Genomic DNA, 27349 nt, shown 5'->3' with positions numbered 1-27349 from the left:
TCAATGTTATCAAGGAACCTTGTTCTGGGTCATCTTCTTCTTCTCTGACCAAAGGGTCTATCAAGGAGCGTTTTTCTAGCTGGGTCATTTTGTTCCATCAGCATTACATGCCCTATCTACCTCAGTGGATGGTCGGTACTACAACCAAAAATATTCATTGTTATTTAACAAAAGTTGAAAAATTCAAAAGTCCGGCATTTTTTTTTTGTTTTTGTGAAATTTTTTCATTGTAATACCGACCACACCCAATTGGATACAGAATATGAAACCATTTTGTTTTTTGCTTTCGGATGATTCGTTTCCAAGAAATGATGACACTCACCAACAAATTGGACGAGTTTTGGGCAGCCAATTTCAGAACGGCCATTTTGAAAAAAAAAATTTTTCAAGTACCTTGTAATGTATATGTACTTTCACCTGTAAGAAGTTTGATTTTTAAATATCTTTTGTACTATAAATAAAATTTATTTAAAAAAAAAAACAGGTTTTTTGGAGGAACCTCTAGGAAGTCTATATTTATGTCGGATTTCGTTTCTGTTCATTGTATATCATGTTAAATAGTGGAATTTGCTGTATTACATGACTTCTTCCTGGAAAAACATTAAGAGAATTTTAGCTAATTTTGTTCTCTGCCGAAGCATTGAGAAGTACCTACTGCTTTTGATAGTTGATTGGCTTGATTGAGCCACACACATCATTTACTGGACGGTTCTTATATAGAGTAGTTATAGATCCTTTCATAGTATAGAATTTGCATTGTTTGACAAGGGAAAATCTGTAAATGTTTGTTTCGGTCTTAAAATCATAACAATAATCTCCTCTTGGAAAGCCTCGGCTTCTATCTTTTGAAAACTTGGTATATAATATTATGATACATCCTAATTATAAATTTTAAGTAATTCTCTATCGGATAGCCAAGCGGGCTGGGCGGCTGGCTTCTCCTTCGCTTCACTGCGAGAGATGTCAGTTCAATCCCCAGCTCGGTGTACAGAAAACAAAAAGGCTAACGCAGCAGTTTAAAATTCTAAATGAATCTGCGGCTTAGTCTAGAATAGGCTGGTATCTGATCGGTCTATGGTGGAGCAGTACGGCAAGAGATAAGGGCTTGCGGCTTGGTGATACTCCTCCATAGATCCCTACCGGAAGGGCGTGTGCCGCCTAAATACCGGGTATATATATAAATAATTCTCTTATTACACTGTGTTACTTCGATCCACAGTGTTCGTTCATCCTGATATATCAAAAATTTAAAACATTTGAAGCCTTAATAAATTGTGAATCTAGCATTATTTATAAATAATGTCAAAATTTATTTCTTTAAGATGCAAGGTGCAAGATGTTATAGAAGTATCATAATTTTACACAGCTCTATTTATATAAATCTGAAATGATTTTCTGCATATTTGTGTCCTGTGAAATATGAATTAGCTATATCTCTCTGTATGATTTCTAATACAATACTTATTTATGATAAAACGGCGGTCACGATAAACAGCAGTAAGAGTATGCTCTTGCGCATGCAGCCGTAAATGCGTGACGTCAGGTGGGAACTTATTCGAAGGTGTCAATATTATACGCACGAAGAATTTTTATGGTTAAGTAATAAGAAAATGAAATTAAAGTCTTAAATTTCTTGTCTTAAAAAACACAAGTAGATAGGAAGTCACTTTGGTCCACTTTGACTTTTGACCTCCGCTGCTTGAACCGTACGCGCACGCGCATACAGGTATTACGACGATTAAAATCCGCCGCGGATTGAAACATACGCGCATCCCTTATAATTATTACGGTGACTAAAATAATAATATAGGATCCTGGACACCCATATAAAAAGCATGGAAAACAGAAAGTTTACCTTGGACAGGTAAAGTAAAGTTCTATGGTGGGAAGTTAACTCAACGTTGGGTGAAAATTCAATACAAATTAGATAGAAATTCTCTGTTAGAAATGAGAGAGTCTAGCTTGGACTGAACTATTTTAAAAAAATCCAAGGATTATTGCACTTATAAAAACCAAAGGTTCTGATTTAAAGAATACATTTTTGATAAATAAAGTAAGACTTAATATGAAACATTCTCCGAAATTAAACCAGAAGGGGACCTCTTCGGGTTAATACAGCCCACAGTAATTTGTACGCTGGTTTTTCGGAGAATGTTTTACATTAAATATCTACTTATTTATCAAAAATATATTCTTTAAATAAGAACCTTTGGTTTTTTTCAATGCGATAATCCTTGGAATTTTTTTTAAATAGTTCAGTCCAAGCTAGACTATAATATGTCTAACAGACAGATCTATTTTTTTCTAGTTTTGTCGTTGGAAATGGAAGTAAAATCCTCCAGCTTCGTAATTTTTTCTCTCCCTCCACATAACTTTTAATGCTAAATCTGAATCCGTCCTCAGTTTTTTGTTGAATTTCTTACTTCACTAATCCCTTGACGGACAGAAAGGTAGAAGCACTGCACCAAACCAAATTTTTACTTCTATTTAATTAATAAAACAAAGCTAATAATACTATTGAATAATTTGTGCATTAAGTGCATTAAAAAAGTTGTTGGTGAATTCTATTGATAACAAATTATATTACCGCCGAATTATCATAAATCAGATATAGTATAAATGAATGTTTCTATGAATTAAATGTAATAAATTGTTACTAGTATGGAAATTGATATTTATGGAGTATACTATACATACTAACTAAATTAATACTCAAACTGTGGTTCCCATACTATTAAGAAAGAACTAAAATAGTTTCCATAATTTTAAGAGAAAATAAAATTTATATTTTACATCAAGAAATTTCGAACGTATTTTTGTATTTTGTTGCATGTTTAAATGAGTCCTCATACTGTAGTTATTGCAAAATGGCATTAATATATAACGTACAAACTGCTGTTTCAGGACACAATACGGTTTAGTTGTTATTTCTATTTCAATTTTAGTAAACTTAATTTTTTGAAATATATTTTTAATATAAAAAAATGGAAATAATAAAATATCTATAATTTCAACAGGATGATTAGAGAAATTGCAGAATTAATGGATAAAAGTAAGAATGACAATGATGGTCGTTAACATTCAGTAACGAATCGGTGGTACTAATAACAGTATATTTTTCTATAATGATAGTAGTTTTCTATACTGAGACATCGAGAGTTCCCTGGAAATTACTGGCATCTTTTAGCAATTCAAAATCTTCACGGTTACAATTCTCATTTTTTTGGGGACTTTTCCTCTTCCTTGGCTCGAAGCCGAACTGTGAACTTCTCACAGTTTTCTTCACCAGTCTCTCTCTTGTGCAAGTTAATTCCATATTAATCCGATAGTACTTTTGACATCGCCGCTCCACCACATTTGGGATCTCTGTCATTTATTTTTCATTTCGTAAGTCAGATACGTACTGAGTCACGATAAGAGCTCAAAAGTGGTGGTAGAATAGAAGGAAAGAATGGTTCGATACAGAATGCGAAAGAAAGAAAAACGGAGTAAGAAATAAATGGAAAATAAATATCGACTAAAGAAGAACATCATCGAAATGAGTACAAAGAAAAAATAAAGGAGCAGACCAATGTTACAAAAACAAGAAAAGGCTGTCGATGGAAGAGTTGTTAAAGGACCTAGAAGAGAACAGTAAAGACAGCGCTAAACTATTCAGGTACTTAAAGGCTGAACAAAGAAAATGAAGACCAATGGTTAAAATTGATAATAAATCATGCGAAATAGATTTCACAGAACTATGTGGATGCAAAGAAAGTCCTGAAGAGGCACAATGCGCAACAGAAAGCATGAAAGAAGGATACCCACAAATGATAAATATTTACGTATCATTAAAAATGAAACATAAAAGAACACCTGGCCCAGATGAAATTCTCAACTAACTGATTAAAAAAGGAGGGGAAAAATTATTAACGAGCATCTAAAAGCTAATAGTTAGAATATAAGAAGCAGAAGAAATCGAGGACTGGAAAAAAGGCAAAATTATATCAATATCAGGTGAATTACGTGAGTTTTTGGCTTAAGATTAAAGCGCAGACTGGATATGGCTGGGACACATAGATAGAAGGACAAGCGACTTAATGATTGAGGGGGTCACCAGATAGAAGCCAGAAACTGAAAGACTAAGAGAAAGATGGAAGGACCAGGTCATGAGAGGCAATACAATCCTGAAATTGAGAAAATTGAAGGACCTATGCACAGATCTGTGGGTATCTATACCACTGAACTGTTCCGCGCTGCAATAAATAAAGTAAAGATAGCCGTGATGATCGCCAACATCCGGAACGGATAGGCACTTTAAGAAGAAGATGCACAGATCGAAATGAGAGGAAGAAAATTGTAACGAAAGCCAAGTCATACAACAAACTTTGATAATAAACAAAAAGAATGTGTTGTGATTTATTGCGATAAGCGAATCAAAGAGCTCTAAGGATAAAATTAAATGTTGCATGGAGTAAGAATCTTTGATCCCTTCAATAACATGCCATAGTCCATTGAGGTTTTCTGGTTTGAAATTTCCATGAAAACTACCAAGCGCTCGATGAGGTATAAGCTCTGTATCGTTTTCATTGTGTTCAACATACAACTAGTACTACGTATTTAATAATTTCTGCATTAATTTCTTTAATATTCCAAAAATTAAACATTTTTTATTCATGTTATTTAATGCAATCAGTAGTACGGAAACAAAATTATTCGCTGTTAGATAATAAAATTATCAAATACTCAAATTATTCAAAATTTGCCGACTATAAAACTTTATTGTCATGATTAAGCTGCAATTGTACGTTTATATCTTAATAGAAGTCAATAATAACACTATATGTGGACATAATATCAAATTCTCTAGATGTGATCTTTCCTTAACTACGATTCTATTATATATTTTGTATGTTTAAATTTACTAGATATAACAATTATTATTGTATGTTGTGGATTTAAATAAAATCGGAAACACATATTGTTTTAAAACGCTTTTTAATTTTATTATGTAACAAGTTATTCCCTTTTATCCTCTGCTTTACATTCATATAATCCTACGCTTTTTAACAGTATTTATTTAATAAAAATTGGATATTGGAGTGTAAGAAGGTCTGCTGAGGTGAGGTTCAACAGTAGGTACGCTGCACGTGCTGTTCGATAAAAAACTGTGGATTTCGCTTTTCACCACGTCGTCTTCTGGACCTGGTTCGGCCATCATGCACCCCTAAATGCAATCCAGATTTATTACTTAAGACAATCCCATGGATTCCGCCAGGATTATTTTCGGGGGGTGCATTTGCATCTATACACACTATTAACCAATGTAAAATATTGTCCCCTTGTCAATGTCCCCTTTCCGGACAGGGGTGTGCAATTGCACCTCGCTGCCGGTGCCCATGGACAACCCCATCCCATTCTTGGTTCCGACTTAATAGTTGTCTGAACCATTCAAAACGATTACGTCGATGTTCAGGGGTAAGAGGTAGCACCCAGTGTAGCCAAAATGAAAAAAGGCCAAAACTGCAAATTCGACTATAAATCCACCCTACTCACAATTTTCCTAACAGAAACTCCGACTTCTTTCCGGCCAACTACCGCGCCCTATAAAACTCGCACAGTTGACGGAAATTTGCGTGTTTTTGTACTATAGGCATTTTAAAAGACTTAAAAAACAAGAAATACACGAAATTTTATTAAAAATAAAATAATTTATAACGGGTGTTTGGGTTCTTATGTCGCTTATAGAATATACCTACGCGATAAACAAAAATGGGATATTTTATTACTCCAAGGAACTCATTGTGGCACTACAAAGAGCAAGCCCAATATATAAATATGAGAACTGAAATGAAACATTTTTAAATCTGCTTTTATTACAATGTTTCAAACCAGTGTTAATTAAAATTCTATCAATACTATATTCTTTGATTATATGAAAAACTAATTATGCTGGCTGATAATTTAAATAGTAGAGACCATCGTCCAAAAAGAAAAAGAAAGGTTATTTCAAAACAATAGCTTTTCTACCGATTTGGCGGTAAAGTTGTTGTTAAAATATTAGAAATTAAATACTCTTGTTGTAGTAATATGGCAAAACGACAAAGTACATTGTTTAATTATTTTTCGAGTCCAAAAGTTCCCAAGAAAGAAGTTACAAAGAAAGGTATCCAGTATTCGTTTTTACAATACACTAACCTAATATGTATCAAATTATAAAAGAGAGTAGGAAGCCGTACATAACAAATATTTCAACTATCAGCTTATATTTACCGTCCCCTTTTACCCATAGCATTACCATATAATTATATTTTATTAAGCTCCTAGCTTGCAAATCATTTCTTTTATATCCCCCGAAAGAGTAATAACAAACGTTTCTCTATCTGCGGGAGTAGTTTGAATAGCATTGAACAACATCCAAAAATGAAAGTCAACTATGGTTTCTTTATTTCTATATATAATCATTATTTTTTCTATATTATATACTACTTAAATGTATTTAATGCCAAAACTACTAGTTACTGGGAAGCAGTTTATATCATTTTTATATGAGCTTTTTGTAACAAAAGTGATCCCAGCCCAGTTCACTTTTGTGTAATTAGCTGTAAGAAAATAGCAACAAAACCAATAATTGAGCAATTAGAAAAAATGAATCCTTTATTTTGGTTATCATTTAATGCAGAATCAGCAGATATAAAATCATTATTTGGTAACCTCAGGATAGTTTTATCAATTTCACTAGACGAATCACAAGCAATTTTTGGTTTTTTTTGTCATTTTTGGATCTTTGTTAGCTGATACACATTTTGTTGCTAGGTTGAGCTTTTAAATGTTGTAAGAAATAGGGAAAACTTTTGACTGAAAAACTGAAAATGCTTTTAATAATAACAATTAACATATTTGTTTGATGCCTAATTTACTGATCTAAATTTAATATTAATGTTTAGTTTTTTCTAATGTTCTTTTAGATTAATTTTTAATATAAGATTAGTCTTTTTCTAAGGTGCCTTTCTGTTTTTCATTTTTTGGGCAGCCTTTTAAACTTCTGCAGGGGATATGTCATCATCTGTCAATTCATCAATTACAATTGTTGGTTTGTCGTCTGCCAAAAAATTGTCCCTGTCCTCTGTTAGCAAAGACTTATAATATTTCTTCCATTTATCTCCTCCTATTAATGAAATACTTCCATTTTCCTTATTGTCTGTTTCAAGGTCTTTTAATAGATTTCATGCTTTACATGCTTGAGTGTATTCCTTACAGTTATTTATCTTAAGGTATCTCTTTTACCACATATGATTTTTTGCTTTATCTGTTGCTTTTTTACCTATCGTCTGGCCCTAAGGTATTCTTTCTGGTCTGCAGCATTTGTCGCCAGCAATATCTTATACATTGGTTTTTTTTGTGGACAAGTGTTTTGATACTGTCACTATATTATTTACTTTGTAAGAACATGCTTGTTAGGATGCTGTGCCACGAATTTATTGAATATCGTCTCGTAATTAGTCTGATAATACATGTACGAAGCCAACAGACAGATCCATTCTCCTTAAATGTACATTTACTACCTAAATGCAGTGACTGATAATCATAAAGTAAAACGTTCCGCACTTTACACTATCCATCAATTCAAACAGGTATAAAAGTGTTGTCGTGTTCAAACTGTTTTAGGACTCAGGAGGGTGCTAGCTGATTTACTTCAACTTTTTTTATAGAAATATAATAGATAAAAAATAATGAGTTTTATTTTTCAGAAACTGCTAAAAGTGATGATGAGGAAGAAATAATTATAACCAAGAAACGTCATAGACAAGTACTTGATGACTCTTCAGATAGCGATAATGAAGGGAACAAAAAGAAAACTTCTAAAAGAGATGTCAGATCAAGTAGTAGCTCAGAATCAGAAAACTCATCTCCAAATAAATCAAAGAAAGTCAGCATCAAAAATAAAAAGAATAAGGAAGATTCTGATGAGGAAAGTGTAAGTCCTAAAAAGCCTGTAAAAGCTGTATTTACCAAACCAGTGTCAAATGAATCTCCCAGTCAAGAGTCATCAACAAATAATGAAGCTACTGATATGCACACCAGTTGGTTACATAACACTCTAGACTTTTTGAAGCCGGAAAATATTAGAGACATTAATAAAAGAAAACCGGATCATCCAGAGTATGATTCTAGAACTTTGTATGTCCCTGAGAAGTATTTAGCTACCTTAACACCCGTTATGAAACAGTGGTGGGAGTTAAAGAGTCGACACATGGATACAGTTTTGTTTTTCAAAGTTGGAAAATTTTATGAACTTTACCACATGGATGCAGTTGTGGGTGTCATTGAACTTGGATTTTCATATATGAAGGTAATAATTTAAACAAGTAAATATTTTATATTTAGGACATTTTTCGAGGCTTTAAATTTATATTCTTAGGGTTTTGTTTTATATAGCATGAAGTAAGTAAGTATATAAATTGTGAATCTTTAATTTTTCACTGCAGCTATTACTTACAGTAATTTTTTTCCAATATAGCTATTCTTTTGAAGAAATAGTATTGTGTATTCAACAAAATTGTACAATATCTTTCTATATCTGAATTTTATCCTTTGCAGTTATAACACATCGCTTGTATGCTAATTTTGTTTTTTCTTTGGCGGCCTGGAACATTATTGGTCAGTCTTACCACTCTTAGATGATCAATGCATGTGCTGGTGAGGTTGCCATTTGGACAGGAGAAGCTATTTAAGACGATTTCCTACTTTATTTACTCCCCAGCAAAAAACTGCAATAAAACAATTTCACAGACTGTTAAACAAAGCAGTAGTATTATGGTATTGGGAGGGCAATTGATAAGTGGCAGCAAAGAAATTAACAAACTAAAGAAGTTTGTTAATCATACAATAATTAACAGGGAAGAAGGCTGGGAGGACATTCCTAATATACAAATGACCAAAATGTATTAAACTTTGAAGGAAATGGAAAATAGAGCCCCATGTGAGGACAGATAAAAATTAGAGGACCTGCTCTAATCTGTGCCATACACAATCTCTTAAATATCTTCCGAAAACACCAAGCTATAGTAGCTAGACATAATGCTGTCACAATCCTTATGCAGCAACAATCAGATCAAATTTACCTTGAAAACAGTAGGTTAATCAGTCTTTTAAACCATCTATACAAATTATTTGCTCGAATACTCACTGCTAGAGTAGAAAATCAAATAGAATAATACCAACAAAGAGATTGACCCTCTAACATGTATAAAGTCACTAATTGAAAACTCACTGAATACAACCTGCTCCTAGCCCTAATATTTGTCTGCTTTCAAAAAGGTTTCTATATTGTTTATTAAGATATTGCAAAGAATGGACTGAGAAAATGCATTTCTGAGGTATGAATGCAAAACTAAATGTTTGAAAATTGGTGGGGGAACAGCTGAATCATCTGTGATTTACAGATGACAATTTTATTAACTGACAACCAAAAAGGAGCTTGGAAATGCTGTAGGAATACAAGTAACTGAATAAGTAGTCTTAGAAATAAACGATTGAAAAACTGACAATAAATTTAGTAGAGAGAATCACTGAAACTAGATAACACGCATATAGATACAGTAAACAAATACATATACTAGGGCTATGAGATAAAAACAGGCAGAAACAATCAAATTTGTGACCTTCCGTAAATGATAGTCTCCTGAGCCCTCAGATCACTTCACAAGTACACTGTTCGTGGCGGGCGTTTTGGTGGTAGTTGTGAAGATTCTTGGCAACAGGAGCTAGATTGATGGACGCACCTTTTTGTTTTTTATTGAGGACAGGTTGCCATATTAAGACAATTAGGACGCTTTTCAATATCAATGGCTTCTCCGATAATTCTTGATTTATAGAAACGGAGGGTGGCAATAGGTCTGCAATTTTCATAAATATGGATATGCATAATTTATTTTTTAATTAAACCTTTAGAAGTGAATACAAATTCTTTATTTCATTATTTAAACTTACTATTTTTCTTTAAACATATCCTGTACATTAGTACCATATACTATTTATACCTTTGTTGCGAAAGTCCCTGTATATTAATAAATCCATATGTTTTAGGGAGAGTTTGCACATTCAGGATTTCCGGAGAGTGCATATGGAAAAATGTTGCCTATATTGCTGGAACAAGGATATAAAGTGGCAAGAGTTGAACAAACTGAAACTCCGGAAATGATGGCTGAAAGATGCAGGGGTAAATCAACTACTAAATTTGATAAAGTCGTCAAGAGAGAACTTTGCCAAATTACATCAGATGCCATTTGTGTATATACTGCTCAGATGGAAGATTGGCAGAATGAAAAACCTCGTTTTATGATTGCTATATGCACGAAAGTAAGTTTTAGTTTAAAGTATCTTCAATGTAATAACATCAACAAGAAATAATAAAATACAAGTTAAGGATAAAAGATATTATTGCAAACTACTTCATCATGTCTGTAGGCAAATTTTTGTGTGTAAATACACTTCAAAGGGTATGTCTTGTAATGATTTAATATGTTCTGGCCTTTTTTAGATTTTATTATAGGGTCGTAAGACTATGTAGAAGTTTCTTTGTATTACAGTCCATTGAGATCTTTTGTTAATAAGTCTTTTGTTTTTCTGTAGTGTGTGTTTAGAGTAAATTATTTGATACTAAGTAAATTCGGTCTCATTGTTTTTAAAAAAAGTTGCTTATTACATCTGAACTACTGTGGCATATATCTCGGTCACGATTTCCCTTTTTAATATTTAATAGAAAAAATCTTGTGCCTGGCCGGATTTGAATCCGCAATCTACAGGATACCATTAGCTATCCAGTTGATAGCTAATATTAATTAACAATTGTGTTTTCAGGATGGTGCTTATGGAACTGCCAGGATTGGAGTTTGTCTTGTTGAGACCTCAATGGGATTTTTCCATCTGTCCGAATTTGATGATGATAAACATTTTTCTAGACTGCTTGCACTTTTCACAGAATTTCCACCTGTATTGGTAAGTAATATTTTTTTAGACATATGTCGATCTCCTTAGAAACCCCTGCAATCACGTAAACACATATCACATCAGATGAATAGAAAATTACACAAAATAATGAATATACCCGCTGGGAGCAAAACTTGATTTTAGAGGAAATAAATGAGTCTCTGAAACCACCTACAATATTGACAAGAAATAAGTAAATGACACAGGAAATCCTAGATCTGAAGTTCGACGGAAATATAAAAATGGAAATAGTAACAAATACCGCGAACTCAACAAACTCCTAAAAAGAAAAATTAAGCAAGCCAAAGAATTTTGGCTGCAGAACTGATGTAAAGAAATAGAAGATCTTAAAAAATATTTTTTTATTCACGCCTTCAATCTCTACAAGAAACTTAGGAAACTGAAAAACGCAGACGAAAAAATTTCTGATCACGAAGAATAGTGCAAACAATGAGAGAGATACATCAGTGACCTTTTGGACGATCCTTCTCGAGAAAATGCTACACATATACATACTATCTGTGACAAACAGTTACACAAAGATCCCAGTATACTAAAATCAGAAGACAGAAAAGTAATACAGCAAGCCAAATATAATAAAGCACCTCAACCTGATCAAATCCCTGCTGAGCTACTTAAATGAGGGACGAGGAAAACATTACCTACTTAACTATCTACCTTCTTTAACAAAATTTACAACGAAGGAATAATACCAGATGAGTAGTTGGAATCATCGACATTAAAAACTACAATGTTAAACAAAATAGAAGCATACGAATTGTGGTGATATCTATGGATCATAAAAATATTGTGGGTTTCGTACACTACCAATGAAGACTCTTAAAATAGTAATTCAGAACGTCTGCACGTAAACATCATAAAGAGAAAAACAGACTATTTTAGCCATATAATTAGAGGATCTAAACACTTCGTCTTATAATACAAGGAAAAGTGGATGGAAAGAGATGGATTGGTCAAAAGAAACTTTCATGGCTGCATATTAGGCAATGATGTGGTTCCAAACTAGAAGAATTATTTCGCGCAGCTGCCAATAGAGAAAGGTTTCAGGAATTTGTAAACTGTCAACAAATTGTTTTGTAAATATGATGACGGCCAAAATCTGAATATGGACACGCCTAACAAAAATATTTTTTGAGAAAAGTATAAAAGTTCTGTTCGTACCTGATCTTTAATGCAAATTAGTTCAAATCAGAACAACTATGAGTTGTGGCCCCTGAAATTTCAGAGGTTTGAGTAAACTTACCTGCATCTGGACCATTTATTAACAATCTGTCACACATTTAAATTTATTTTCACTGCTATCTAATCGATTTGTATAAACTCTTCTCCCATTCTTAAAAAGGCAATTATATTTTCGTTTCTTTTTCGAACCAAGTTACACAAAAAATAATTAATTAGATATAGAATTATCAGGTACAGAGTTATCTGAAGTACCGCAAATGAATTATAAAATCTAATATATTAAAACGGTTATTAGATGCAGATAGATAAATTTTAAACAGTTGACTTCATTATTTTTATTTTCGGTGTTACTTTAGCCACTGCGAGGAAAAAGAAATATGCAGAGATGGTGCAAACACTCCTGACCACGGCGCAGTAGACGAAATTTGGTTTACAATAGAACCTTTTTGCCTTTACGTGAATTTTGACTCCACCTTCGCGCAGCTCCATGGTCAGGAGTGTTTGCACTATTTTTAATAGAATTTAAAAATTATAAACTTTCGAAAAAGGTTATGAAACTTTTTTCTTGTGGTATTTTTAAGTTAAATATTATGTTTAAGTTAAATATTATAAGCGACAATTAATTGTAATGCAAATTACATTTTATAATTATTGTTATTTGACGAAAAGTGTCAAAAGCAAATAAAAATTGCCCATCCAGACGAACCCCATTAGCGACACCAGTAGGGAATAGGAGTAGAGGTAGACCAAGACTGAGATGAAAGGATAGTGTGGATGAGGACGCCAGAAAGATCTGCGCAACAAATTGGCAACGGTAGGCGATGAACAGAAACGAATGGCAAAATAGACTGGGGAAGGTCGAGGCTCAACTAGTGATGTAGCACCACTGATGATGATGATGATATTTGACGTTTCGATTTCCTCTCCGGAGATCGTTAAAAAAAAAAGATTTTTAAATAGGAGCTGTTATTATACTTTACTTTACTTAATCAGTAGACCCATTTGTACCTTTAATGGTGTTGGGCCGTTTATAATTCAATTAATTAAATTAGAATATTTTACAGTCTTCTGAGGTGTCCTAGCTCTTAACGAACTTTCTCCATTCCTTCAGTTATTGTTATTATAGCTGTTAGTACAACCAATAGTTATTTGGCGGTTATTGATTTCCAACCATTATTAGCAGATATTTTCATGAAGGAATTCAAACAAAACATTGTACATCAATCAACAGTAAAGAAGAATCAATCAAATTCACCATGAAAAAAAGAAGACAACTCACTTCCTTTTCTATATGTATTAATCACAAAAGAGGATATGGGATATACAACCGAAGTTTACAGAAAACCAAGCCACACCAATAAATATTTAAATTACCATCTAAACCACAATATAAATATCAAAAAGGGAATTATCAAATTATTATATGATAGAGCTCAAAACACATGTTCTAATGAAAATGCATTTCAGAAAAACATTACAGAATACCATAACTAATCCAGAAACGCTCACAAGAAAGGATTTAAAGATGACAATACCATATGTTAAGGGGTTATCAGAAATATTAAAAAGGATTACAAGGACATTAGAAAACAACCACCACCACCCTCAGAATTTTCAACTATAAGCATGGCTATTTGCCTAGAAGATCGAGGCTAAGTAAGTCGCCCGTCAATTTGGAAAACAGCAACCCTCAAACAAATATCAGTTATAATAACAGCTCACTATTTAAAATATTTTTTAGAAACAATTTCCGGAGTGGAAATTGAAACATCAAAATACAAATTATAAATCTAATCAATTGTCGCTTAATTCCATATGAACATAATATTTAACTATAAACTTATATATTTATGTTATTTTGTCAAATAAATAATAGTACATAAATTTGATAGAGGAACAGCTATTACTTTATAGGACATATGAATGCCTTTCTAGACACGTAAAACGTCGCCGATTACTGTAAAGCATTTTTTACTGGTTTTAGATTCTGACAGAAAAAGGTACGGTGAGCAAAGAACTTTCTGAATTGTTACAAACCCATTTCAAGGATATCAAACAAGATTCGTTAGTAACGAAGTCTCAGTTTTATACAGCTTATGATACGTTAGAAAAACTTTCTTCAGCATGTTACTTCAGAGACAGTGAAGGAAATTTTGCCTGGCCTGAATTTTTCAAGACAGTAGCTGATGATTGTAAGTTGTATTTTGTTAATTACATTCACCCAATGATCAGTTGTACAAACATTATATGTATGCATTTTACGATAAATTAATAAAGAATTAGATAATTTCTTGTATGTTGGGAAAGTTTATAAAGTTGAATTACTTAATAATAATAATCTTTATTAATAGCACATGGCTAGAAAAATATACATATAAATACATCAATTTATACCCTTAAAATTAAATCACAATGCTTTGCTTAACATATATCTTACATAAATTTTTAAATTGAGCTAAGTTTCCAGAAGCCTTAATGTTTTCCGGTAATTCATTGTATTGCTTTAATCCCCTATAAAAAAGATTGTTCTGACCAAAATTAGTGTTGATCCTATTCAGATAAAAGTTATTTCTAGAACGTGTGTTGTGTTCATGTACATCTCGAACAAAGGTACAATTATTACACAAATGCACAGGTATCAGACCATTTAACATTTTATAAACAAAAATCATACTATTACATACAATTGTCTGTCTTACACTTAAAACATTTGCCATTGTTAGCATGTCGGTTCTACTAGTGTATACACTACATCCTAATATTATCCTTAAGGCTTTATTTTGTTTTTTCTGCAGTACATTCATTTGAGAAGCATTCATTAAAAACAGCAATGTAGAGCAAAAATAGAGATGGGGAGCAATAATCGATTTATATATGGTCAACCTAGACCAGCAACTTAAATTTTTTGACATTCTTCCCAATGCATAGATTTTTTTTGCTATTTTGTTTGTAACAAACTTAAAATGTTCAACAAAACTTAAATTTTCATCTATAATACATCCCAAATACTTATACTGAACCACTCTCTCCAAAGCAATATTATTAATTTTTACATCTTTTATTATGTTATTTAATTTAAAATTTTTATTCTTTATAAGCATCATTTTTGTTTTATTTACATTAAGACTTAAGGAATTATTATCGAGCCATTTTAATATATTACATATCTCTTCATTTATTATATCGATTATTTCATCTACCTTATCCCCTATTGCATATATCACAGTATCATCGGCAAACAACTTTAAAGTTTAAGTTAAAATACTTTTAATCACTACTAATGATTATAATAATTTTAATGATTTTATTTATTTTAATTTTAGGTATGCCTAAACCAGAATATGAGTTAGTGATAAGGTCTTTAGGTGCCTGTATGTGGTACCTCAAAGATTGTAAAGTTGACATTCAAGTATTATCCATGAAAAAATTCAAATGGTATGACCCGTTAGATTTTACCCTAAAAGATAAGCGCAAGCAAGATCATTTAGTACTTGACTCAGCCACTATCCATAATTTGGAGTTGCTTGGTTTTTCAAATACATTGAAAAGCGTTTTGGACCATTGTAAAACATCATTTGGAAAAAGGTAAGTCAATATTTGTTACATTACTTAGAACTTTTTAAGTTACTATAAAATTTTATCTCTTAGACAAATTTGCAGCAGCATGGGTTGTCCTTGCAGCAACCAGGATATAATACATCCTATAGTACACAAGAAACTCACAACATTTTACAAAACTAGCAGACATAGATTACAATCCCAACATTATGTTACAATAAGAGTTAGCTACAACTTAAATATGTTTTGCGCCGCCTCCAGTGAGCTCAAGAACACCTACAGTTCCTTCCAACAGTTTTGGAATTGTGTGCTTTTTTTCAGACGAGACCAGAATCTGTTTAAATAGTGATAGGCAGCGAATTCGTATTTGGCGAGAGCCAACAAGAGCTGTACAACTAGCAAATGTCTGTTTCATACTTCCTTTCGCTGGTGGCAGCGTTTTGTTTTGGCAGGTATTATGACAGGTGGACCCACGGAATTGGTGGTTATTGACGGGACTCTAACAGGATAAATGTACATCACACGGATTTAGAACCTTGTGAGATTGTTGCAAAGAGCGGTGGGTGAAAATTTTGTATTTATGGATGATAACACCCGCCCACATAGGACTCTACCGGTTAATGACACTTTTGAGGCAGAGGTATTCGCCGTTGTCTTATATTCATGTCTCTAGACATGAATCCCATTGAAAATGCATGGAATGAATAGCTCTCCAGAGCTATTCATGCACGAAGAAATCCTCCTAGAACCCATCATGAACTTACAATTGCCTAAAGAGAAGAATCTGCATCAGGAAATGATTGATTGGTTTGTTAGCAGTATTACAGCTCGAAAAAAAAATCATCTCTTTTAAAACAATAATATCTGTCAACAGTATATTTTTTATAAATTAATTATGATAGTAGTTTCTGAAAATAGTTAATAATAGCGAAAATTTTGGGTGATGCATAACTTTTTAAACTATGTGTAATATTTACTTACTACTATTCTGGTTTTCGGTTTTAGGTTATTGGCAAGGTGGATTTGCAGACCATTATGTGATCCAGTAAAAATTAAAGAGAGACAGAATGCAATCAAGCATTTAGTGAATGATACCAGTTTGTTACAGGACGTCCAAAATATTCTTAAAGAGACACCCGATCTAGAACGTTTGTTAATGAAGTACGATATTGTTCTTATTATATTAATATAGTATTAAAATTTGCCTGTATTACAATAGGAAAGTTAAAAAAATATATTGTGTGATATTTGAATTTGAATGTAATGTTTTGTTTTAGAATACATACATATGGTAGCAAATCACTTACAACTGAGCATCCAGATGGAAAAGCAATATTATACGATAACAAGACTTATTCGAAAAACAAAATTAGAGATTTTTTGAAAACTTTAAAGGGATTTGAAAAAGCCTGTGAAATTACTCATTTGTTTAAAGGTAATTTAAAAATGGATAATACTTCATATTTTTTTACATACATTCATTGTATTTGAAGAGGCAGCTTTAAGTATTATGAATTAATTCTAATTTATCTTTGCATAACTATTTAATAATACATCCTTCTATCAAATTTTTAATTATGGTTTTATTGAGACACTCATCATCGTTTTATTGTCTTTTTTTATCAAAAGCTACCAACAGCTAGACATATCGTTTTATTGTCTTTTTTATGAAAAGCCATCAACAGCTAGATATATTAGATTAGTGATGGAACGTGATTTCATTCATCATCATCATCATGTAACCTCTTCTGTCCACTGCTGGACATAGGTCTCTCCCATTTTTCGCCACTCTTCACGGTTCTGTGCTTCTTGTTGCCATTTCTTGGATATTCGTCTAATATCGTCCATCCAGTGTGTTGGTGGTCGTCCTCTGCTGCGTTTGTCTTCTCGTGGGCGCCAGTCAATCAACTGGACGTGATTTCATTACCGGTGAATCATTCACGATGATTTAGAAGTCACCGGTAACTACCGTTCCTTGTTAACTTCGATAACCGTGGCCAGTGGCCAGATCTATCAGATATCAATTTTACGGCCAGTCTCACAAAACGTGTGTCTCGGTGAACGTGACTCTGGAACGGTGACTAACATCTGGTGATTTAACAACGGAGAATTTTAGGTACGGTATAGTAAGTAGTACTGGTTGCGTAACTGATAATTACAAGGTTCTGAGTTGAACAATAAGTAAACTGTTTTTTACTAAACGAATTTCCATAGGTATTTTATGATATTATCTATTGATATTTCTCTTCCTAAAATAATAAATTATTTTTTTCATAAAACATTTCTTAAAAGCTTACAAAAACAATTTAATTGAAAATTCTAGAGTTGATTTTTAGTTTAATTTAAAGAGAAAGTCAAGAATTGTCAGGAAAGTTTTACACTATATTTAAATAGGTCACGGTCACTGATCACGGCGCGATTTAAAAATCACCACCACTAGATTATAAAATCGGATGAACTAAGCATATATTTTTAGTATTGTTCTGAAGCTATTTTCTTGTGGCATTTTAAATTAATTTATATTTAAATGGGAATAAGCCACAATTAAAGGTTAAAATACGTTTATTGACGTTTCAATTTCCACTTCGGAGAACGATTTCCGAAGTGGAAATTGAAACGCCAATAAACGTATTTTAACCTTTAATTGTGGCTTATTCCCATTTAAATATAAATTAATATATTTTTAGGTTGTGAAGACCGACTTCTGAGAAAATTAACACAAGTGAAACCAAAAGGAGGATTTGAGGATTTGTCTGAAACTTTAAGATATTTTGAGGTAAGTTGAATCAAGACAGTAGATAATATAAGTATTAGAACATACCACTAACTAAAAAACGCATGGAGGAAGAAAATAAAAACGTTGGTTTATATCTGACTCAAAGGACCAAATGAATAAAATCAGAGAAAATGCTCATGAGCGATCTCAAGATGATGGAAAATACAGGTTTTTGATGAAACTTAATTTATGACGTGTATTAAGTGCGGCTATGAAATTGTAGTGGTAATGTTACTACCAAATGCTAGTTTATTTATAAATTTTGAAAAGGTTGAATCTGGTTCAGTTTAAATCACAGTACAATAACCATAACGAAGAATGTTAGAACACATGACCAACGATAAACTCATGGTAATAGTAATAGTTAACTTGGATATGGCCCATTTCTGGGCCCTTTAGATACTTAGAACTCTTAGGGTGGGTTCATTACATCACTCCGCATAATCCGGACTGGGCCTGTGATGACCCAGACTTCGAAACATCTGGAGATCCAGCTGTTTCGAGCCTCCTAAGCTTTATTCGCTTTTATAGACTGCTGTACACTAATAAAGGACATGGCATGATAAAGTTTTCATTGAGTTATCTACTCCAGGTAGATGTAGGTACCGTCTAAGTCTACACTATCCAATAAGTATAATATTTACAAAACATTTATGGTTAAATAGGACCTTAGATGTGAGATTCTTGGAAGGCCCCGCTACATGAAGCCTACCCTAGCCTAGCCTAGTTTCATACATCCACCACTAGCCCAAGTCTTTCTAGTCCGCTAGAAAAGCGCCATACCACTATTTCGGCCAGTACTAAAGGTTCGGGTTCCAGAGGCAGAATGGACAAAGCCCGTCTTGCAAGCACGTTTGACCTTTCGTTCTGTTCTCTATCTGAAATCCCGGTACCCATGTTAAGTTGACCTTGTTTGTTAATTCAGCGGTGGCTAGGACCCTTTTGCATTCCAAACTCAGCTTAGAGCTACTCTGGGTGCTCTTAAGGCCTTTCGAGCTGACGGAATGTCAGAGCAGATAGAGATGGTCATGTCCAGACAAGCCCTGTCAAGTATATGCTGAGCACAAATTTAAGATCGCGAATATCTTAGATACACTGATATAGAGAAACTGAGAGCATTGCTCGAGTTATTCCGATCCCACGCATATGAAAACCAGCGCCTCACGTTGACGAGCTCACTCTCACGAAGTAATGCTGGTTCTACTTCTAAACATTCATCACAATGAAGAGGGTATGGACTCAAGTAAGGGACCATGCTGTCCTGAACCGTGGAAAACACAGGACATTACTTGTCCTGCTTATCAATGTAACAATGCCTAGTAAACCAGAGCAGTTGGGCCAATTGGCGGTCTTCATGGCTTCGTGCTCTACAATAAGATGTATAATCGTAACATCTATAACGGTCATAATCGTTCTAATTCTAAACTTGACCTAACGGGACCTTAAGGGCCGCTATGGGGGGAGGTGAGTTCTCATGGCTCTTGAATTAGTCTTATTGGTCCTAAAAGTCTAGCTTACCCAGATAACTGCAGCGGCCTCCTTTACCTTTTGAGTTTAGATGTTCCTTCCACGATAGTTTAGAATCCGGGATTACTCATAGATACTTCGCTGACTTTAAGATATCTAGAGCTTTCCTATAGAAAACAAGCCCTCTGAAGGGGTTGGCCGATGGAGACTCACAACTCAGATTTACGTCAGTGTAGACTGTTTCGATATTTTTATATAAAAAATTATATTTTATTTTATAATCATTTAACTATCAGTTTTTTTACCTTTTAGAATGCTTTTGACCAACAAGAAGCTGAAAAAGAAGGAAAAATCATTCCCAGAAAAGGTGTAGTGGAGGAATTCGATGAAGTCGAGGATACGATAGATTCCATTAATAAGAAGCTAAACGATTATCTGAAGGAACAATCCAAATTCTTTGGTTGTTCTGTAAAATATGTAGGAACGGATAGAAAAAGATTTCAGTTAGAGGTTCCTGACAACAAGAGTCACAAAGCCACAGAAAAATATCGACTAGAAGGTAGTAAGAAGGGTTCTTCAAAGAAATTTACAACTGATACTACACGGGTAAATATTTTCATTTATTTCTTTATTATTTGAGTATTTAAAAATGATTTTTCTTATAGATTTACAGATATAAATAAACAATACATTTGTAAACTTTTTTATCACACCTATTTTTTATTGTGGCCAATTTAGTAGTATATTACAAGGTGTAGTTCATTCGCTCAGCTTGGGAATATTTTAATAGATTTATTGTCGGAAAGAGCCCAAATAAACTTACTGTTTCAAACTTTCTTAATTGAAAAAAGAAGAATCGTCATGGAAAGTGGGACTTTGAGCATTATGTATATTTGGATCATTTTAACAAGCTAGGAAAACCAAAACAAAATGCTAAAATAAACAGAATATAATTAACATGAGCCGTTTTCGGTAAATTATCCCTTACTTCACGTCTCTTACCATGAAATCGATTAAAAAATTAAAAGCAATACAAAGAGTAATGGATATGCTTGGAGGGGAATAAGACTGGGGGAACAAAAGTCAGTGACATCGTGAAAGAGGTTGGCGATGGGCCGTCCACATACCCAGACATGATGATAACAGGTGCAGACGGACAACTCTGGAGTGGGGATCAAGAGAGACGAAAAGAAACACAGAGAGATCTCAAATGGGATGGGTAGATGGCATTAGAGCAGTGGCGGACAAACAGTGGATAAGATTGGCGCAGAACTGAGAAAGATGGAAGCATCTGGGAGAGGCCTACACATTAGGGAATCTTCTTCTAAATCTTCTTCTCGAAATATCAGTTGACGTTAGACCAGTCCAATTCCTAAGATTGGCCAGCCAGGAAATACGTCTACATCCAGGGCCTTTCTTGCCCTCAATCTTGCCAACTGTATAAGTCGCATAATGTGGCCAAAGTAAGCCAATTTTCTGTTCTTTACGGTGTTAATCATTTATGTGGGTGACAGACAGAGAGATACAGATAGATAGGGATACAGAAAACACAAGAGAGTGAGAGAGAGAGAGAAAGAGATTAAGAGAGAGGGAGATAGAGAGAGAGTGGGGAAGGGAGGGGGTAGTGGGGATGGAGAGAGAGGGAGAGCGTATAACCTAACGGCACTAGTTATAAGTCTAATGAAACTAAGCACTACTCAAATTTTTACTTGTTAATGTTAAAACCTGTAAAAAGATCTTTTTAATATTTTTCTACATTTAACTCTACTGTAATTTCATTTTTAGGAGTTGTTAGCTGAAATGATCGAAGCAGAAGGAATTAGGGCCAAAGTCATCCTCGATATAAGTCGAAAAATTTTCGAGAAATTTAGTAGCAAGTAAGATTTTTATCTTTTTTCTTTAAAAATCAAACGTAAATGAAAATGAACTTTGAAGCTTTTCATGTGTTTATATTCAGAACGACTTAAAATAAGATGCTTAAAAATCAATTCCTTAGCCCCAATATCCCTCATTAAAATAGGTAAATGAAAAAGAACAGGGCACCTGTCAGGAGCAAATGAAAACTACCTCTCAAATGAACCTCTTATCGATATCTGTGGGAAATAGAAGTGGGTACATAGAAGTACGAAATAGTAAATTGGCAACGGTTGACAATACCATGGACAGAAAGAGTAACAAATCAAGATGTTCTGCTGAAGATGGGGAAGGAATGCGAAGTCATAAAAACCATACAAACGAAAAAACTGGAATATTTGGGCCACATAATGACAGGAGAAAAGTACTCTCTGCTTAGACTCATAATCCAAGGAAAAATCTCGGGAAAGAGAAATGTGGGACGTAGGAGGATTTCCTGGTTGCGAAATGTAAGGGAGTGGTATGGGTGCAGTTCAATACAGTTGTTCAGAGCTGCAGCCAACAAAGTAAAGATTGCTGTGATGGTAGCCAACCTCCGATAGGAAACGGTACTGCAAGAAGAAGAAGGTTGGCAATAAATAGAAATGACTGGCGAAACAGTATAATACTAATAGTTACCAGAACGTTAAAAGAAGATAAACTGATGTAGTTAAGATTGTAATATGTAGTCAATTCCCTAAATGTTGAACAAAAGTTGTCTCTAGCCATAATGCATACCAATCAATTACCAATAAGAGGATTTACATCACTTTTACCGCCTCTGGAAACTACAACGCTAATCGTTGTACGTGGTTCGAATATAATAAGTGACTCTGCAAAGAAAGAAAATGAAGCCAGAGGCACAGCCTTACGACCTATACTACAACATACAATCATTTGTTTACTGTTACAGTCTGTTATGTGAATGTTTTTTTAATATGTTTCTGTCGAAACTTTTTCATTATTAAATTAAATAAAAAATTTATTTCGTAAATATAATAATTCTGAACTATATATTTTTAGACAAGATCAATTTGATAGGGTGATTCAATGTTTGACAGTTCTCGATGTAATTTGCTCTTTAGCTGAATACGCAAAAAACTATTCCTACGACATATGCTTACCGAACGTACTACCATTTAGTGACGAGGTAAATGATTTTATATTGTTATTTAGTACCGATTTTACAAATATGTGTATTTGTAGCCTAAATTAATAATTGAAGATGGACGTCATCCGTGTGCTCAAAACCTGGACAGTTTTGTTCCAAACGATACTATGATGGGTGTCGAAGGATTTCCTTCCCTGATTGTCATAACTGGACCAAATATGGGTGGTAAATCAACGCTTATGCGACAGATAGCTGTAATCTGCGTTATGGCCCAGATGGTAAGATTATTTTAACTTATATTAAACTTATCCTGGTGATTCGCATAATTATTTTACACATCCGCATTTCCAATGCTTCAATTTTTGTGTATATCGACTTGTTCGGGTCTTTCTATTTATCAGTAGTATAGGAATCACTACGTGTATAAACGTTTTGATCATATTGCTGTTGATAGTTTTGTGTGACTTAGCTATTTTAATGTCTTTCCATTTCCTGTAAAATTCGTATGATTGATTTCTGGTCTTAAATAATATTCAATTTTAATCTTTGTATTGAGTATTAACATTATTGACGTTCAGTATACTGTTTATAAACAGTATTCGCTATAGTTTGTATCTTTTATTAATCATTAATTTGTCAATACCTTTTGAAGGTAGAATTGATTCATTTTCCCGAGATATAGATTTTTTTTCAAAATGTGTTATTTGTAGTTTATATTATTTTTAGGGAAGCTACGTTCCTGCATCAAAGTGTGAGCTTACTCTTCTAGATCGTATCTTCACCCGTCTTGGTGCTCAAGATGATCTTACTAAAGCTCAGTCTACGTTTTATGTAGAACTTTCAGAAGCATCCTGTATTCTTCAGTATGCTACGAAACATTCACTCGTTATCATCGATGAGTTAGGTCGAGGAACTTCAACACACGATGGAAATGCTATAGCAACCAGTTATGTTAAGAAGTTGACAGAGTTTAAATGCCGAACGACGTTTTCTACTCACTATCATTCACTAGTCGACCATTTCACGGATAGTCCTGAAGTACAGTTAGGGCATATGGTAAGTATTTTTAAGTTACACCATCATTACTTTGGTATATATACTGTGTCCGTAAAGTATGGGATGAATTCAACATTTTCTAAAGTAATATTTTCAAAACAAAACTGTCGTTGTCATGTTTGAAATTCAGTAGTAGTTAAATAGTACCGATAGTTTTGCATTGTCCGCTGAATAATTTATTTTATCGCTTTATGTTAATTAGAAAAATGAATTTAAGGTAAAGCAGATAATTGAAATACTTATGTTGATTAGTTGTGGTGACAAAGAGCCATAACATAGTCAACAGTAAGTAAGATTGAAAATATGTTCATATCTTTCATGAAATCTTAGGCATGAGAAAGCTGTCGATGCAATGGGTGCCGCATTTGCTCACTTCGGACAACAAGCGCAACCATGAGCAAGGGCAAAAAGGTCATAGGCTTTACTATACCGAATTATTGGATTGATTCGTCGCCGAATTGCCAAAAAACGGCCCCATTTAACGAAGAAAAAATGCTCTTCCACCTCGACAACGCACTGGCTCACACCTCTGCCGTCACCACGCCCAAATTGGGCTACCGCTACTGCTGTCCCATCCACCAGATTCTCTGGATTTGGCCCCTTCGACTTTTGTGTTTCTAAACTTGAAAAAGTTACTCGACGGGCAAAAATTTGAGTCGAATGAGGAGGCCATCGCCACTACGGATGCCTACTTCACACACCTCGGGAAAATATATTTTTCAGATTGGTTAAAGAGGTAGGAGCATCGCGGGATCAAGTGTATCGAACTAAAAGGAAACTATGTTGAGAAATAAATCGTCACTTTTCCAAAATTTACGTTTTTCTTTTGTATTCTAAGTACTTATCAGACCGCCCTCGTATTATAATTGATGATATTTTTATACAAAAAGCCTAAAGTTTCTATTGAACTCTTTTTCTTTTTATGTAGACATGAATGTCTGTTTTTCAATGTACTTCCAGTAAGTTGTCGTTTCATCGTTTACATGGTCTCCCTACTGATCGTCGTCCTATTGGGGAACCGTCTTTGATGTCATTCGGCTTATATAATCGTTCCATTCTACTCTTCTATTTCATACCCAGTTCTTGATGTTCTCCACCTTGCATCTACATCGTATCTCTGTACTTCTAGCTCTATTGAACTCATTATTGAACTCATTGAACTCAACAATATTATTTGTTGACTTAAACTGACTGGCTTCTGAACTCTCCATTTTAGACTTTTTTTTTCTTGCCCAATTAACACTATTGTTGATATATTTATAGTTGCCATATTATAAGTATATTTTAAGCTTAACAATTCTGAGAATAAAATGTAAACATTTTAATAACAACGAATTTTTTATTTCAGGCCTGTATGATTGAGAATGAAGATAACGAAGAGGAAATTTCTGTTGAACACGTTACATTTTTGTATAAAATGGCGAAAGGCAGGTGTCCTAAATCATATGGATTTAACGCAGCTAGACTTGCTGGTCTCGATAACAAACTCATCTCGGAAGGAATGGCGGTAGCTAGGCGATTCGAAGACAGAAACAAATTGTGGAATGCTTTTCAAACTTCAATACATTCAAAACAAATTTCAGATATTCGGCGTGCCATAACGTCTCTTTCTGTTTAATTTCTTAAAATTGCTGCCATAGATTGGCTGTAACTAACTAACTAAATGTCTTCTTTTCTCTTCATTTAACTAGATTCAACTAAATGAATACCAGTAGAGCAGATGGTTGTAAAATTATATTTTACAGGTTGATTTACCGAAAATACAAACTGAATATAGCCCCAAATGTCAACCATGAAATAAAATATTTCGGTTTGGCAGTGTTGGGATGTTTTTATAATGCATATGTTGTATGCTTCAAATATAAAGAGAGAAAGCATTTAAATAGTACATTTTGATTATCATATTTTATGAATTCTGCAATTTTTAATTTATGTGAAACAATAACGAGTAAATATTTGTCTCTGTTGAGATTAATAATTGCAAACATCTGTTGCAATCTGGCAACTGCTGATTTGCCGATTGCCAAATCTATCGAAGGGCAATTGCCAAAAATATTTCTAATAATTAACTGCGATTAATCTCCAAAGAAACAAATATTTACTCATTCTTGTTTTATATAAATCAAAAATTGCAGAATTCATAACATAATATAATCAAAATGAACTTTTCTAAAGCTTTATCTCTTTATATTTGAAGCAAACAGCATATATACGTTATAAAAACATGCCAACACTGCTAAACCGAAATTTTTTGTTCCATGTTTGACATTTGCGGCTATAATCAGCTTATACTTTCGGTAAACTCAACTATTTTACATAATTAGTAATTGACCATAATGTCATATTTAAAATGAAGAATGAGATACATTTACATTTTCAAATTTTATTAAATTTTCTTTTTATATCCTTTTCTCTGCCATTAACTCATTTTCCTATGGAAATTTATTCTTTTTTACCTTAACGATTGGTTTTCATATTGGGAAACAAATCGTTACAAGATTACTTAGTTTTAAGAAGTTTCTTATAAGTATACATACAATATTCATTCAAAATATGTTGATTCCTTTTTTTTGTATTATTTGTAGACATCTCAAATTGACGTTCTTATTCCAAAAATCTAATTATAACTTTTAAATAATTTGCTGTTATTATATTTGTTTCAAAATGTTAGGATTTCTTAAGATATAAAAAGTTTAAATAGGGTTTAAGTAAATATTGTTTGTAATGTTGCTTAGTATGTCAACAAATGTGATTACTTAATATTTGGAAGTTTTATTTTTACTTGAATTGATCTGAACACTTTAAAGCAGATTTTAAGTTACCTTAATAAATATTTGTGATTACTATTGCCATTTTTATTATCCATTACCACCCCATCCTATGGCTCAATTCGAGCACTTGCTGCCCTCATCAAGCCACTCCATTCATTACGGTTTGTAGCCATTCCCCTCCACGATCGACTGCCAAGGAGATTTCTGGTGTCCTCATTCTCCCATATGGTTCTGAAGTTTTCACAATCAACTTTGTTACTTTTATTAAGATGGTGTTGACCTAGAGCTGAAATTGAACGGGAATTGCCAACAGAAATGGAATGTTCATAAATACTATTTTGGATTCTTCGATTTGTTTGGCCTATATAAGATCAGGGACAGTCTGCACAAGGAATTTCATGAACTCCGTGTTGTTCCTTTGGAATCTTTTCTTTAATTGATCGGACAAAAGATGAAAGTTTTTTGGGGGGTAAATATTGGCTTTATTCCTCTTGATTTAAGAACTTTGTCGATTTTTTCAGTGACACCTTTGATGTAAGGAAG

The 27349-nt window shown here is 33.4% G+C and overlaps 1 protein-coding gene across 1 annotated transcript; it reads left to right on the top strand.

Annotated features, from left to right (window-relative positions):
* The first annotated feature begins 5969 nt into the window (after window positions 1–5969).
* Msh6 (DNA mismatch repair protein Msh6) lies at window positions 5970–26881 on the top strand. Its single transcript, XM_072527116.1, has 15 exons — window positions 5970–6145; window positions 7731–8332; window positions 10069–10341; window positions 10843–10980; window positions 14159–14366; window positions 15498–15759; window positions 16738–16893; window positions 17010–17167; window positions 18420–18508; window positions 20288–20581; window positions 21761–21852; window positions 22892–23018; window positions 23075–23257; window positions 23706–24035; window positions 25384–26881. Exons 1-15 carry the CDS (start codon window positions 6070–6072, stop codon window positions 25651–25653), a joined length of 3258 nt encoding a protein of 1085 aa, XP_072383217.1. The 5' UTR covers window positions 5970–6069; the 3' UTR covers window positions 25654–26881.
* Window positions 26882–27349: the final 468 nt, after the last annotated feature.

The sequence above is a fragment of the Diabrotica undecimpunctata genome, chromosome 3, assembly GCF_040954645.1.
Source record: "Diabrotica undecimpunctata isolate CICGRU chromosome 3, icDiaUnde3, whole genome shotgun sequence".
Taxonomy (NCBI): Eukaryota; Metazoa; Arthropoda; class Insecta; order Coleoptera; family Chrysomelidae; genus Diabrotica; species Diabrotica undecimpunctata.
This window is presented reverse-complemented; position numbering and strand designations above follow the sequence as displayed.